This window comes from Alligator sinensis, unplaced genomic scaffold (assembly GCF_000455745.1).
Source record: "Alligator sinensis unplaced genomic scaffold, ASM45574v1 scaffold511_1, whole genome shotgun sequence".
NCBI lineage: Eukaryota > Metazoa > Chordata > Crocodylia > Alligatoridae > Alligator > Alligator sinensis.
In genome coordinates this window covers 1,130,012-1,144,409 of record NW_005842114.1, presented here as the reverse complement: position 1 = coordinate 1,144,409, position 14,398 = coordinate 1,130,012, and the positions used below count along the sequence as shown (strand labels likewise).

General features: G+C 50.6%; 1 protein-coding gene across 8 annotated transcripts in view; it reads left to right on the top strand.

Annotated features, from left to right (window-relative positions):
* The window catches only part of EPB41L1 (erythrocyte membrane protein band 4.1 like 1), a 148,519-nt gene that overhangs the window by 109,519 nt on the left and 24,602 nt on the right, over positions 1 to 14,398 (top strand). For 6 of the 8 annotated variants that reach the window (XM_025205397.1, XM_006024694.3, XM_006024696.3 and 3 more), the window contains 6 exons: positions 857 to 1,009; positions 2,063 to 2,160; positions 5,600 to 5,775; positions 8,242 to 8,390; positions 9,706 to 9,741; positions 12,248 to 12,439. In XM_025205397.1, coding sequence (XP_025061182.1) covers positions 857 to 1,009; positions 2,063 to 2,160; positions 5,600 to 5,775; positions 8,242 to 8,390; positions 9,706 to 9,741; positions 12,248 to 12,439 — 804 coding nt within the window. The remainder of the gene's footprint in view (positions 1 to 856; positions 1,010 to 2,062; positions 2,161 to 5,599; positions 5,776 to 8,241; positions 8,391 to 9,705; positions 9,742 to 12,247; positions 12,440 to 14,398) is intronic. The other 2 variants (XM_006024695.3, XM_014520405.2) reach the window with 1 other exon arrangement.

Below are 14,398 nucleotides of genomic sequence, written 5' to 3'. Positions count from 1 at the left end.
ATTATATGAAAATACCTCTTTCCCTGCCTCCTGTCCAAGCACAAGCCTGGCTCCAGCTGCAGCTCCAGCGTGCTCTGGGGCTGCTGTGTGGTCTGCAAGAGAGGTCCTCGATTCGCTCAAGCTGTGGGGGAAAAATGTGTGCACATGGTCATGGCATTTCCACAGTGATAAAGATGTGTACACAGTATGCAGAGGCTGTGGGGAACCTGCCTATGGCAGAACCCAGAACTAATGATAGCCAGAGGTGAAGAAGCTGTCAGGCCTCCCAGAAGACAAAGGAGCCCTGGCTCCAGGCTAGAGTACCACTAGGACTTTCCCCTCTTATAACAGGCTACTGCCAGGCGAAGCCAAAATCCCACTTCCACCAGGAAAATGACAGTAAGCAGCATGTAGTCACTTAATACAAAGTAGTCTTTAAGATCTTTTAAGTCCCTTAGGTGTTTCTAGCTGAGCTGAAGTGATCCTGTCAGCACATGCCACTCTGTGACCACAGCTGGGTTAGAAAACTGAATCACCATTGTGATGGACCCCTGAGTCTCTCAGACCCAAACTGCAGCCCCAGCATTTCCCAAAGCCTCTAACCCTGTCCTGCACTAGGGCATCTGTCTCCCTCTAGCCTCTTTCCTGAGGAGAAAGCATAGCAAAGCCATGCGTCTCCACTGGGACACAGAAGGCAGCAGGGAATACAGCTCTGGGGTTTTACTGTTGGCTGTAGATACAAACTACCAGTCAGACAAGAGCCTGGAAAGGCTAGTACGAGATGTCCTGCTAACCCACACTCAGAGGCTTTTGCTGGAGGGCTGACGGCCTGCCTAACACTAACCCTCCTCTGTTTTTCCTTCCCCTCTGGCCTCAGGATTCAGAGGGCATTGACATCATGCTGGGCGTCTGTGCCAACGGCCTCCTGATCTACAGAGACAGGCTGCGGATAAATCGCTTTGCCTGGCCCAAGATACTCAAGATTTCCTACAAAAGGAGCAACTTCTACATCAAAATCCGCCCTGGCGAGGTGGGTTTCTCACAGGAGAGTCTCAGTGAGGGATGGAAATGGAGGAGAATTCCCCTGTTCCCTCTGGTGATATCAGGAAGTCTCTCTCACAAAAGACTTCCAGTCTTGGCCAGGTCTGTTAGTGCTTGTACAACAGTAGCACTGGGTGGCCCCAACCATGACCTATCCCTATGGTGCTCACTACTTCACACCCAGAGACAGTCCCTATCCAGGGAGCTGACAGTTTAGGTACTTGAGACAGACAAACAAAAAGCAGCAGCATCCTTGTTTTACAGATAATGGGCTCTTACCTTGAGCAGATCTTTTACTTCTTGTGTCCTCTTATTCCCACTGGAAAACTGATCTACATCAGAGCATCTAGTAGGGGCAGAGGGCATATACATATGCCATCTTTCCCCACATGCCTCTTAGTTGAAGCTTGATGTGGTTGGAAGTTGTAGCAGGCTATAAACAGAAGATACTCCAACTGAGGGTTTTTCTTTCTCTTTGTGTGTTTTATATTTCATTAAGAACATGATGACCAATGGAATTTTTACATTTTGTTTTAATTTTTGACCAAAATTTTCAAATTTAAGTATTAAAATGAAATCAAACAATTGACTTACATGGAGAAAACACCTTTCTTCCCGTTCTTTTCCAGAAGGTATGGAAAGGGGGGAGTATATTTCAAAAAGTGAAGGGTTCTGAGAAATTTCCGCCTAAACAAAAGAGAAAAGTTTTGAGTTTTCTTTAAATTTCATGAGAAAATTTCTCTTGCTTTGAAAGGGCATTTACTGTTGAGGAATACTTTTCAGCCAAACAATGTCAACTAGCTGCTGTGTGAACTTTGACCCTGCCTGTGACTAGGGAAGCTGCTGGAACCAGTTCTGAACAGAATATCACCAGGGCCAGTTTGGGAAGTGTTTATGGCATAGCTTGTTTGTTGCTCTCACTCCAGGAAGTAACCCTCAGAGGGAAGGCAGGCCCCATGTCAAGCCTCACCCAGAGCTGAGCAGTAAGTCACTGCAAAAGCAGGAACTATAACAATAACACTGTGTCTGTGTCTCTTTCCAGTATGAGCAGTTTGAGAGCACCATTGGCTTCAAGCTCCCCAACCACCGCTCTGCTAAGAGGCTCTGGAAAGTCTGCATTGAGCACCACACCTTCTTCAGGTGAGGAGATGGAGGATGAAGGTCTGTACAACAACCACCCAGCATGGGGCACAGCTCAGAGAGGACAGTGAGGAAGTGCTTCTAATTCCTGCCCTCCTGGTGCCCTTCTCTTGGCTAAGCCTTCTTCATTAGTGCCCCCACTGTGAGGTCTGTGCAGGCTGCAGATGGGTGGGAGGCCATTTCCCTAACACTTGTTTTGGGCAGCTATGGTGCTTCCTTCAGTACCTCTTACCCCAGATCCCCTTCTGCCTCACATAGGGAAGGATCATTACCCTTTTACCCCCCCAGACCCATCTGTTTCACACTGGGAGGGGCCATCTTCTTCACTTGCCCTCCCCCATCCACAATTCCTTCTGCTCCACGCCGGAAGGAAACTGGTCTTCATCCTTCTCCACTCTCATTCCATGGTTATTTTACCCCCAATCTAGTCTTGGTCTGAGCTCTGTGTCCCTCTGTACCCAGCATTGTGCTGCAGGGAGTGGGTGAGGCATTCGCTTGTGAGGTAGGGTGTGGGCTGGGGAAGGAGAGTCGGTGTTAGTGAGATCCTTGTGCTGCATTTCCCTGGCCTCATGGCACACAGGTCTCTGCTTTAATCTCCATCTGAAATGTTTCCTGAGCTGATGAGCCAATGTTTAATACATCAAGACACACTTCACCATCCTTTGCCCCGCTTCACTTTCCATGATGTCCTTTTCTTTCAAGTTCTCACTCAAAGCAGCCACCATGGCAACTCCCAAGGCTTACTTATTTAAAATGACAAGGGAAAAAATCCCTGATTATGACTGCCTCTCAGTATTAGTGTAATCCTACCTGGCCCCACACAATGCAAACATATCTGACCCCGGGCCATCCAGGCAGAGCTTTTCATGGGGCTGTACTATGGAGGAATGTCCTAAAGTCCAGGCCTTGTAAGTGGAGGGGCAAGACAGTAGAAATGCAGGCAGCGAAACGCCCATGCTTCTCCAGAGAAGTGATGCTTAAATGCATCTTGATATGGGGTGTTGGAACAGCATTACCTACCCACTGCTCTATATTTCTCCCTGTAGCCCACTTGGCTCCTACTGCTCCACAATCCGCAGCCCATTCCTTGTTTATATGCATTGGCCTCCCCTTTGACTTCTTCGTTAGGAAAATGCATTTGTGGCTTTATGCACTGCACTCCAGCTCCTCACTGCATTTGATCTTGAAGTCAAGAGGAGATGGAGGCAGCTAGAACAATAGCAGATCCAGTATGGATCTCCTCTCCACACCAGCTGGTCTTGGGCTCCACAATTCAAAAAGGATGTGGAGAAGCTTGAGAGAGTCCAGAGGAGAGCCACGCGTATGATCAGAGGTCAGGAAAACAGACCTTATGATGAGAGGCTGAGAGCCATGGGACTCTTCAGCCTGGAAAAGCGCAGGCTCAAGGGCAATCTGGTGGCCATCTATAAGTTTATCAGGGGCGTTCACCAGGATCTGGGGGAGTGCCTTTTCACCAGAGCACCCCAAGAGATGACAAAATCGAACGGTCACAAACTTCGCCGAGACCGATTCAGGCTGACATAGGAAGAACTTCTTTACTGTTCGAGCCTCCAAGGTTTGGAATAGACTGCCGTCGGAGGTAGTTCAAGCACCCACTTTGAACACCTTCAAGACACATTTGGATATTTATCTTGCTGGGATCCTATGATCCCTGCTAACTTCCTGCCCCTGGGGCAGGGGACTGGACTTGATGATCCTTCGGGGTCCCTTCCAGCCCGAATGTCTATGAAATCTATGAAATGGTGAAAGGGAAGGAAGGGGTGGTGGAAAACTCATTGCACATGCGTCCAGGCAGCTGAGACTAGAGGTTTCAGTGCCTATCCAGCAGGTGCAACTGCACAGCTGCACTCCCCTAGATCTGCCCCTCAGCTGGGGTAATGCCTGTGTTCAAACCCTTTAGAATGTTACAATCCCGAGTTCTCTTTTGAGAATTGCTCCCTCCTCCTCCCCTCTCCTCTGCCTTCCCCACACCCCACCCATTGCTTGCTCTCCTTCCTTGGGACAGTCCGGGAGCCTTGGAAATCAGTGTTGGGAGGTCAATAGGCAGTGCAATGGACTGGGAATCCAGAGATCCAGATTTCTTTCATCCTGATGTTGCTTCCTCACTGCATGACTCTGAGCCATTGACTTGACCTCCCTGCTATGCTTCTGTGTCAACAGCTGTAATATGGGGATAAAGATACTTTCTAGGGGTATAGGGCGTCCACCACCATGCAAGCGTCCTGGGGACAGCTGCAGGCTGGCACAGGACCAGGGCACCCCAGTGCTGCCTGCTTCCCCCAGCCGCTCCCTTGCTGCATCTGGGGTTGGGGCCAGGGCTGGAGCCATGTGAGCAGGGTGTGCAGGCAGGCAGGGAGCTGCATCCAGGGCTGGGGCTGGGATTTTGGGGCGGTGAGCATGGAGCCGGGATGGGGCAGAGCTGCAATCTGCTCTCTGCAAGTCTGCCCGCAGACCCCACACCCGTCACGGGGGCATGCAGGCAGCAGATTGTGGCTCTGACCCAGCCCCAGCCCCACACTGTTACCACCTGTAACCCCTATCCTGTGATCCTGACCTCACATACCCTTCCCACTCCTGAACACCACTGCCCAGGGCCCCATCCCACATAAGGAGTTTTGGTGAGTTGTTGCACGTGGAGCAGGGTGGGGATGCTGACCCAACCCACAAAAGCTCACCAAAACTGCCTATGTGGCCCTCAGGCCCAAATAATTGCCTACCCCTGTTATAAAAGCTTTGCCAATATGGCTGAATCAGTGAAGCCCCTTAGCGGAAATGCAGCTTGCACAGGCCAAAGGACTCATGTATTTACGTAGAAGGGATGGGGCACAGCTATGTCACACCCCTGCCCAGCATACACTTTGTAGTGTAGACCACTCTTGAGTGCATGCTGAGTGTAAACCATAATGTCTGCAAGGTCATGCTTTCTGGAACTCAGGGAGTACTAGATGTTAAAAACTCTAAAAATGTACAGGTTGGGTTTTCCGCTCAGTTACGATGAACACTTGAGAACAGTGAATCTGCTCCCTCACACATACAAAGGGCAGAAGCAGCCACAGAGATGGAGACAAAGAGAGCAGCCAGCAGGGAAATGGCTGGAGATTTCTACTTCTGTAGTGAGACAGCCCCGCTCTTGAAAGCAGTGCTGAGGAAGGGGTTGGAGGGAGTGATGTTCTCTATCCAAGCTCTGCCCACTATCTTAAAGCTTCTTGCACCACCTCCAAGCTCAGTCCACAACTACCATTCACATCTACACACTGAGACTAGGTGACACTTCTGCCAAAGTGATCTCTAAGTCAAACAAGGAGATGATCAGCACTAGACTTTGGAGTGAACAACCCCCCGTTGTAGTTACTGGTTGTACAGTGTTTTGTGGTGCCTCTGGGCCTTTCCAGTTATGATCTGTTTTCCTCCTTCCCAGGCTGGTGTCCCCAGAGCCTCCCCCAAAAGGCTTTCTAGTGATGGGCTCCAAGTTTCGCTACAGCGGGCGGACACAGGCGCAGACCCGCCAAGCCAGTGCCCTCATTGATCGGCCCGCTCCCTTCTTTGAGCGCTCCTCCAGCAAACGGTACACCATGTCTCGCAGCCTCGATGGAGGTACGCCCCAAATTGGGGAGGGGGAGGGAGATTGGTTTCCTGGCGGGAGCAGGGAGGATGTGCTTAGACAAAGGGGCTGCATGTGGCAGGTTGGCTCTGGCATAGTGATCTCACTGCCATCTTCCTGCTTTGGCTTACCCAGGGGAAATAGCCCATGCATGTTACCAGAAAAGAGCTGTTGCACCAGGGCTGCCAAGGGGACTCTTCACTCTGTGCTAAGGGTGGTTGAGTGAGTCTGCCCTGGGAATGGTTTTAGCAAGGCCACATGATGGAGTTGTCAGGGGATGTCTGTACAGCAAAGCCAAGGTGTGACCATGGCATGGGGAGGTGCATCCCTGCTAGTTTCAGTCTACCCTACACAGGCAACAACAGTGAAAATATGACAACACAAGCTTCACCACACATGAGCAGATGGAGACAAGCCCTCTGTGGACTGTGAGAATGTGGTTGGGCGGCCAGGCTGTATTGAACTCCAAGCTGCTGTGTCTTAGCCACTGTTGTTCCCCAGGTTAGCTAGATAAAGTTGGTACAGTTATGTCTACCCCTGCTACACAAGCCTACTTTCACTTGGCTGCATGGAGATACTCTGCATGCACAGCAAGTGTGTGCCTAGGGACAGCTGTTCTCCCTGGCTGCACGACACACATTCTGTGAAAGGCAGGCCTTCAGCCTCCATTGTCGATACGCATATCAGGCAGAATGCTGCCTGCAAGTCTTTTGGAGAGCCCTCAGATACCCTGCTATGGCCTCTTCTCACAGGACCTGGGGCTTGCAAGGATCTTCAGCCTCAAGAGGGCAGCAAAGAGAGAGGGACTGCCTCTCATGCCTGCCTGTCATGCTAACCTTCCTTGGCCCAGTTGGCTATCTACACTGGTACTTTATGCTGCTGCATGAGCTCCAGGGGATTCTTAGGGCCTGCACAGTAAAGAAAATGAGTAACTCCCCAGCAGATGTGCGTGCAGGAGGATGAATTTAAGGTCTAAACAGCCTTGTCCTTCTGGTCTCCTGAGCGCTCCTCCCAGACTTCAGCTTACTCAGGGCATTGCACACTGCTTCTGCAGCAGTGTAGAGAATGGCTCCTGTTGGTCTTGGGTGATATGCTAAGGATAGTGTGGCTCCAGCAGAAGCTGCTAAAAAGGGGAATTGGATCCACATTTGTCCATGGAACTGTTCCCAGTGGAGGTCACTGTCAAGGAACTTCAGGAACAGTCAGGACATCCTGTGAGACCTGCACAGAGAGGAATGTCCCAGCCCTTGCTCTAATCGGGGAGTTGGGGCAGGAGCTTTCTGCACCAGGAGAGTTCCCTGTCCAGGCCGAGGCCTAGAACAGGACAGGTTGTAGTCAGCTTCAGGCTGCACGGGGAAGTCCCACAAGGCACAGGGCGTGTCCTCATGTGCAAAGGGTGGGAGAGCTCTTCAGCAGCAGCTCTCCCACCACATGCACATCAGGACCCCTCCAATGTGTACAGGGCCAAGAGACAGCTGTCTCCTGGCCCCGTGCTCCCTACGAGCTCCTCAGCTAGTACCCAGGAGGAGGCTGGAGTTCCCCCTTGGTGCTGCAGGGGGGCAGATCAGAGTAGGAGCAGCCCTCTCCAGGCTACTTCCCATTGGGAGCAAATCTGCTCCCAAAAGGGAGCATGTATAGACATACTCCCCAGGTAGGCTTACTGCACAGTAACCTACTTCAAATTAATAGCATATGTACACATGCTCGCTGTGTATGAGTGCACCTGGGGAAGTGCGTTCAGTTCTCCCAGCAGCAAGACAGCAGCACATTAGAAAGAAATGAGGATAAATACATGGTGATGAGGTAGCTGGGAAGACTGTGCTCAGGGAAAAGCCATGGGCTGGGGTCCCTGCTACTCTGCAGCTGTCATCAGTGACCTCCCTGCAGGTTGGGTGTGACGCTCCCCAGCTGGATCTGCTAATGCCCACTTTGCACCTGTTTTGTACTGTTGCAGATGATGATGACACAAGGTGAAGGTTTGTGTAACAGGTAATACAAACCTTTGTATTACCAAAGTGGGCCCAGTCTGACTCAGTGAAGTAAGGACTAAGGCTTTGGCTACACTTGGCAGGAAAATGCTTTCAGCTGCTGAACAAGCTCCCCTTGGTGGCAAACCTTGTTTAATGGGATGAAGCTAACTCCCTTTCTAGTCCAGGCAAGGTCAAAGGGGTGGAGGAACAACAGGTTGCAGGAACAAAGAAGAAGGTAGAGGAAGGCCAGACCTCAGGGCACTAAATGCTGTTGGGCCTATGAAGTTGCCTCCCAAAGGAAAGGGAGGAGTATGTTGTTTGGAACTTCTCAGATGAGACTGTTTTTAGGCTTACAAGAATGTCTGCAAGGAACCAGCCTGTGCTGGCTGGAAGGTGGGAGTGTTTCCTTGCAAGGAACCAGCCTGTGCTGGCTGGAAGGGGGGAGTGTTTTTTCTCTAATGCCTGTCCTGTCTCCTGTACACTGGACAGAATTCTCACGCCCAGCCTCTGTCAGCGAAAACCACGACGCAGGGGTGGAGTCTGAGAAGCGGGACGAGGACAGTGAGCACAGTGGGAGGAGAAGATCTGAGGCCGAGGATGAGGAGGTGACAACCCCAACAAAAATCAAGGAGCTGAAGGTACAGGACTTGCTGGACAGAACTTCGGGGAGTCAATAGTGGAGCCATTTATAGGCTGGCTTGGAGGAGTGTTCTTGCTGTGGATTAGCCAGGGCATCTCCCGACTGAACCTGGGTTGAGGAGGCATCCCAGGATGCCAGTGACATAACTACAAGTGCTCTGAAGCATCAGAGGGTGGACTGTGATCCAGAAAGGCTGCCTCTGGAGTGGGCCCCTGGAATCTGTCCCCCTACTGCAGCAGTGCAACTTCTGGCAGGGAGCTCTGGTGATAGCACTGTTAGTGACATCCCTGCTGCTGCCAGCTCCCAGTTGGCCCTGAGTTATCAGTGAAACCATATTCACTGAGAGGTAGGGAATGGGAACATGGTGGGCTGCTCAATTCTGCACTCTGCTAATGCACCTGGGGCCTGCCTGTGAGATGACTCAGTACCTCTGGCCAGGGAGGGGATGCCCCCTGGAATTCCCAGGGAAGTGGCCAAGGCTCAAGGGTGACTGTGGAGAAGGAGAACCAGGCCTAGTGTCTCCAGTATAGCTCTGCTGGTCTCATGCTGCACTGCCAGTCTGGGCTTGGGAGCAGCTAAAAGGGTACACTGCACTGCAGTTCTCTGTAGGCAAAATCAAAGCTTTTCAGATCATGCTGCTGAGCAAAAGACTCTCTGGTGCAAAAGGTGGCAGCAAGCTCTGATCTCCCCACCTAGCCTGTGCTGGAAGCGTTAACAGCCCTCGTGGTGGAGTCAGTCACTGCTGTCCTCTCTCCTGTACCATGCTTCCTCCCCACACATGGAGGCAACCTTCAGACATAGACATGACCCAGAAAGACCCAGTCACAGCAGAGGCACATGTGCAAATATGTCCACACAAACATGCATGGACACCTATGCCCATACACATGAGCACACAGCCACACACATGTGCATGTGCATGTCCCTCCACTGACACTGTTCTGTTGGCACCAGCTGGCTCTTAGCCCAAACATCCTATCTATGGCCTCTGCTCTCTATTTCCAGTTCTCTGGGACCAGGTCCTTTTTCCCTTCTTTCTGTTCTCCCAGCCCAGTGGACCAGGGAGGTGGTCTTTTGAAGTTCCACATCATATCATGTCTAAGAGTCTGGCAGCACCAAGTAGGTGCTGCAAGGGTGCTCACACTGCTGGAGCTGCCATCTCTAGGCCATGCTGGTATGTGTAGGGCCTGCTCCCACTACTGATATCATGCCTGGCCTGACCCAGGCTTCTGTATTAAACTGAAATGTAATGTGTGTGCTGAGTTCTCTGGACTGACCCTGCTGGTTACGTTGAATCCTCTCTTTGCTGCCAGCCGGAGCAGGAAACCACCCCCAGGCACAAGCAAGAGGTATTCTCTCTCTGGAGCATCTTACCCCGCATTGGTGCATCATATTCTTCATCTTATTTAAAACTACAAGCACCACCATACTGTGTGTTACCCTATTTACTGGAATACAAGATGCACCAGGTATCAGTGGGGAGCCTGCCTCACTGGTGACTCATTAGATAAACCCACTAAGTCATCTAACAGGGGCTTTCCCCAAAGTACAAGCAGCATCTTTTATCCCACTAAGTAAGGCAGTTGTCATCACCCTGTGTGTGTGAGCAAGAGCCCTCCCCAGGTGTGGCAGCCAGGTCACTATGCTGAGGCACTGACCCAAGGGGATGTCCTGGCTGCTGCTCTCCTCTTTGTCTTCTCCTGTTTCTTCTCACTGTCCTACCTTCATCCCTCTGACTGTGAGTCTCTCAGACAAGGCACAGAACACATGGAAATTGAAGTATGCATCCCCCAAGCAAGCCTGTAAATCACACTGGGGGGTGCCTTCCTGCGCCAGCTGGTGCAGACTAACTGGCAGTTGCTCCCGCTCCTTGACTTGCTTAAACTAAAACCCTGCATACCAATGGAGCTGTCTCCACTGTTTCTCTCCTTCAAGAGAGCTGTGGTCAAATGGCCTGTGCAGAGGCTGGGGAGCCTGGAGCTGCTGAGTTCTGAGCCTGCTCTGATACTCTCTTGCTGCCTGGCCTTTGGCAGTTCACTTCAGTGCCCGTTTCACCAATCTGTAAGATGGGGATGTCCATATTTACTCACCTGCTGACAGAGGATGGAGGGGGAGGGGGTTGTGAAGATGGAGTTGCTGAGTAGGATGCACTTTGTTACTTTCCACTCCAAAGCACAGGCTGTTGTTGCCTTCTCTTCACCTGGGGTCTGTAAAGCCATTTTCCATTGGAACAAGTTCCCTAGAGACATGGAGGGTTCTCTGTCACTGACAGGATTAAATCAAGCCCTCATGTCTTTTTAAAAGATGATCCAGATTAACCAGAGGTGCAGAAACTACTGGGTGGGGTTCTCTGTCTTGTATCAGGCACAGGATCTGATCATACTGGCCCCTTCTGGCCTCAGAACCTCTGGCTGATGCAAACCCCATTGAAGTCTCAGTTAAGCTCTTCTTTGATCTCAGAGGGTTACAGAGCAGGCCCTAGAATCACAGCTCAAGCTTACAGTGGACACAAACCCAGGCCCAGTCAGGTGCTTCTGCTGCCACTGAGAAAAGGCTTGGGAGATGGCCTGTTTTTTTGCTAGCATCCCTGCCAGTACCATCCCACACAAGATGAGCAAACTCACTTGGTCAGTGATTGCTGTCCAGTTGTTTTCTTTTCCCACACTCATCCAGGTGTCTTGTTGTGTTCCCTCCACTGTCTGTCTTATTGCTCATTCCACCCTGCATGCTCCATGTGCCATTTTTTACCACTGTCATGTGCTCCCTAGCAACCGTTTGAGCTAGTGATGGGCAAACCTCATAGCAGATGGCTCAGAAGCGTCAACAAAGTTTTTGATTCCTATCCCAAACTTCTCTAAGACTCCTGGCCCTACACAGACTTTTCCAAGGTTTCTGAGATCTATTTTCCTACATGGAACCCAGAAATGGACACAGGGTTGTAAGAGGTAAAAGTAATGGGAAGAAAGATGCTTATCTAAGCCTACTTGAACCTCAAAACAGGTTTGAGTTAGGGGCAAAGATTGTGGATTGGTTCTTGTTCATTTTGAACTGGTTTGCTCATCCCTAGTCTCTCTCAATGCCATGAACACCTTAAAAGAGACTTGGGAGTGGGGGGAAGAGGGGTTCTGAAACAGACCTAATACCTAGACTGTGAACCATTGCCTTTATAGTGGGCCAAACAAACACCCTGCCTCTGAACAATTTGGGCTGGTTCAAAAACAGGTGTGGACTCAAATTTTGCATCTTTGGCCCCTCTAGGGCTTCCTGCCTGGTCACAGAAATCAGGTTCCAGGGAAAACTGACATGCCAGTTTAACTTCTCTAGCTAATCCTAGTTGTCTCCCTTGTGCTTTAAACTACAACAAGTCAGTTGATCTCCTGGCCTGCTAACTCATGGGTCTACTTGGCTTCTTTTGGCCCTGCATTAGAAACGAACAGGAGCTGGTGGAACATAATAAAGACAAGGGACTGTTGGAATTTTCCATAGGGAACAAAAGTGAATCCCCCTTGGAGTCCACTTTTTCAATAGAATTGAGGACCACTTCAGATCTACTTCTCCCTGGTTAGTTATAGTTTGGTCTAAGAACTACAACTAAAGGCTACAAAAGGGACCTGGTTTTATACTAACAAGTGACAAGATGTAGGTATAAATTCTTGTTGGTTCCTGCTCTACTCTGTAGCTGTCCTTGTCGAATTACAGAACCAGGGGTTTCCCATGCAGTGGGGCCTGAGAACCCAAATTCAGGCTCAGCATAAAGCAGGCCCTCCCCAGCTCCTGAGCTATGCCCCACACCCCACTCCAGCCCTATTCTCTGATCCATGCCTAGCTGGTTACTGTCTTCTCTCCCTCCTAAAGTTTTTAGACAAACCAGAAGATGTTTTACTAAAGCACCAGGCCAGCATCAATGAGCTGAAAAGGACACTGAAGGAACCCAACAGCAAGCTGGTTCACAGGGACCGGGACAGGAGGCTGCCTTCATCACCAGCCTCTTCCTCACCCAAGCATGATGACGAGTCACCAAAGGGGACCCCAGAGAAGGCCAGCGAGGTTTGTTCTATTGTCTCTTTTATCAGGGGCGCTTCCTACAGATTTGTGCCTACACAGCTGGGGAAGGCAAGTGCCTCTGCTCCTCTCCAGTCTCAGTGAGCAGAAAAGGCCAGAGAGGAGCACCTGTGACAGCCCCTCTGGGGTACTTTCTGGTTTCAATCTCCTTTGCAGTCAGGCATTGTTAACCACAGGTAGCTCCCCATGCTGTGGTGGGGGTTTAAGTCTACCCTCTTCTTGTACAGATACTGCCTCCCCTGTGCTCTTTGCCTAGGGAACTGGGCAAATGGCTTCCCTCCTCTTGCCAGGAGGTGGATCCCATAGCCTAGCTCCTTGTGAAGCTACTGCTTGATCCAGGAACACCCAGCAGTTTCTTGCCACTTTCCTGTGTCATGATGGCTCCTGCGCTAGCTGTGGGGACACCTGGGGGAGAAGATACCTTTACACACTGAGTCTGCACCCTCTAGGGTAGATCTGGCTTCAGAAGCTGAGGTGATGGGTAGACTGGGTCTCAAGGGTGCCATGCTTATTGGCTGATTGTCCATTCTATCCGCAGGGAAGCTCAGGAGATGGGTCTGTAATGAACAAATGCACATGGCATTAAGTAAACAGGGTAGCAAGTGCTGCCTGGCAAAACCACACCCCCCGCTCAAGTAGTGATGGGTGGGCAAAATTAATGAGCTTTGCTCTCTGTGGAGTGGTCCTACAGGATGTTGCAGCAGATGAAAACTGGACTTGACACCAAGGTGTGGAGAAGCAGCTTGGAGCAGAGTGGGCTGGGAAAGGATTCTGGATGTTTCAGCCAAGATGAGGGTGGACAGCTGTTACCTTTGAGCATTGATTTCCTTGGTGTCTGGTGGATAGCAGAAGACAAGAGAAGTATGGGAGCAGCAGAAGCCTTTCTCTTCCTCTTCTGACAGTAGCTGTTGAGCCCGCTTTATCTTGTACTGTGTACCAGGCTGTTATCTGTCCAGCATCAGGCACCCTATTCAAGCTGGATAAACAACTTGATATGGCCATGGATTGGGCTGGTTTTGGTCTAGACATGACAAAGTTCTCTGAGTGAGTAGAATGGACAAGCCTCATAGTGTGGTAGCCAGAACCATGAGGCTGGTCTAGTACTGCCTCTCAGCTGAAGGAGACCTTGGAGCAGTAGCAGGGGAAAGAACATGGACTTCATCCCTGACAGTGGTGTTTATAGAGGCTGAGATGCCTCTGACCTGTGCTGGTGATCTCAAGCTGATCCTGCTGGCAAAGGAAGGTTTTGGCAGTGAATGGATTGGCTCATAGTGAGGTAGGAGAATGTTGACACCAGGGGGAGATACCTGCAGAAGGTACTGGGAAAGGTGGCTGAGGGAAGTTAAGGAGAAAACATTTGCCATTGGTAGAGATTTAACTGCACATAGATGGACCCCTCTGATGCTGCTGGATGGGCATAGAACTGAGATCAGTATGTCTGGGCTTGTATGTGGGAAAGCAGCATTGTTTGTGTTATTGGGGCCCTGTGCAGAGGTTCGCTTTGGGGCCCCCTACTACTAAAGAGTTGCACTGAAATATAGCAGGGGGCTCTGACTTGGAGGTTAAGGGCATGGAGGGTATTGCATTGTTTACACTGTTTTAACAGGGCCCCTGGTGCAGGGCACAGAGCTGAGCAGAGAGGATAGGCTGGCACACGGGTTCTGCAGGCAGTGGTACACGGAAAATGAATGCAGAGAACAAAAGGAGGGGCTTTTGTCAAACGTGTGTTTTAAACAAATGTATAAAGCACCAAGCTCTGACTTGAGACTGCAGCTGGAATAGTCATGACCTTCATTCATTCACTCACTTGTTCATTTGTTCATTCTCATTCTTTCTTCTCTCTCTCTCTCTCTCTCTCTCTGTCTTTCTCTCTATGTGCCTTTCTCTCTCCCTTTTTGCCTTTGGTACTTGGGTTTCTCCCGCTGAAACAGAGGATGGGAGAAG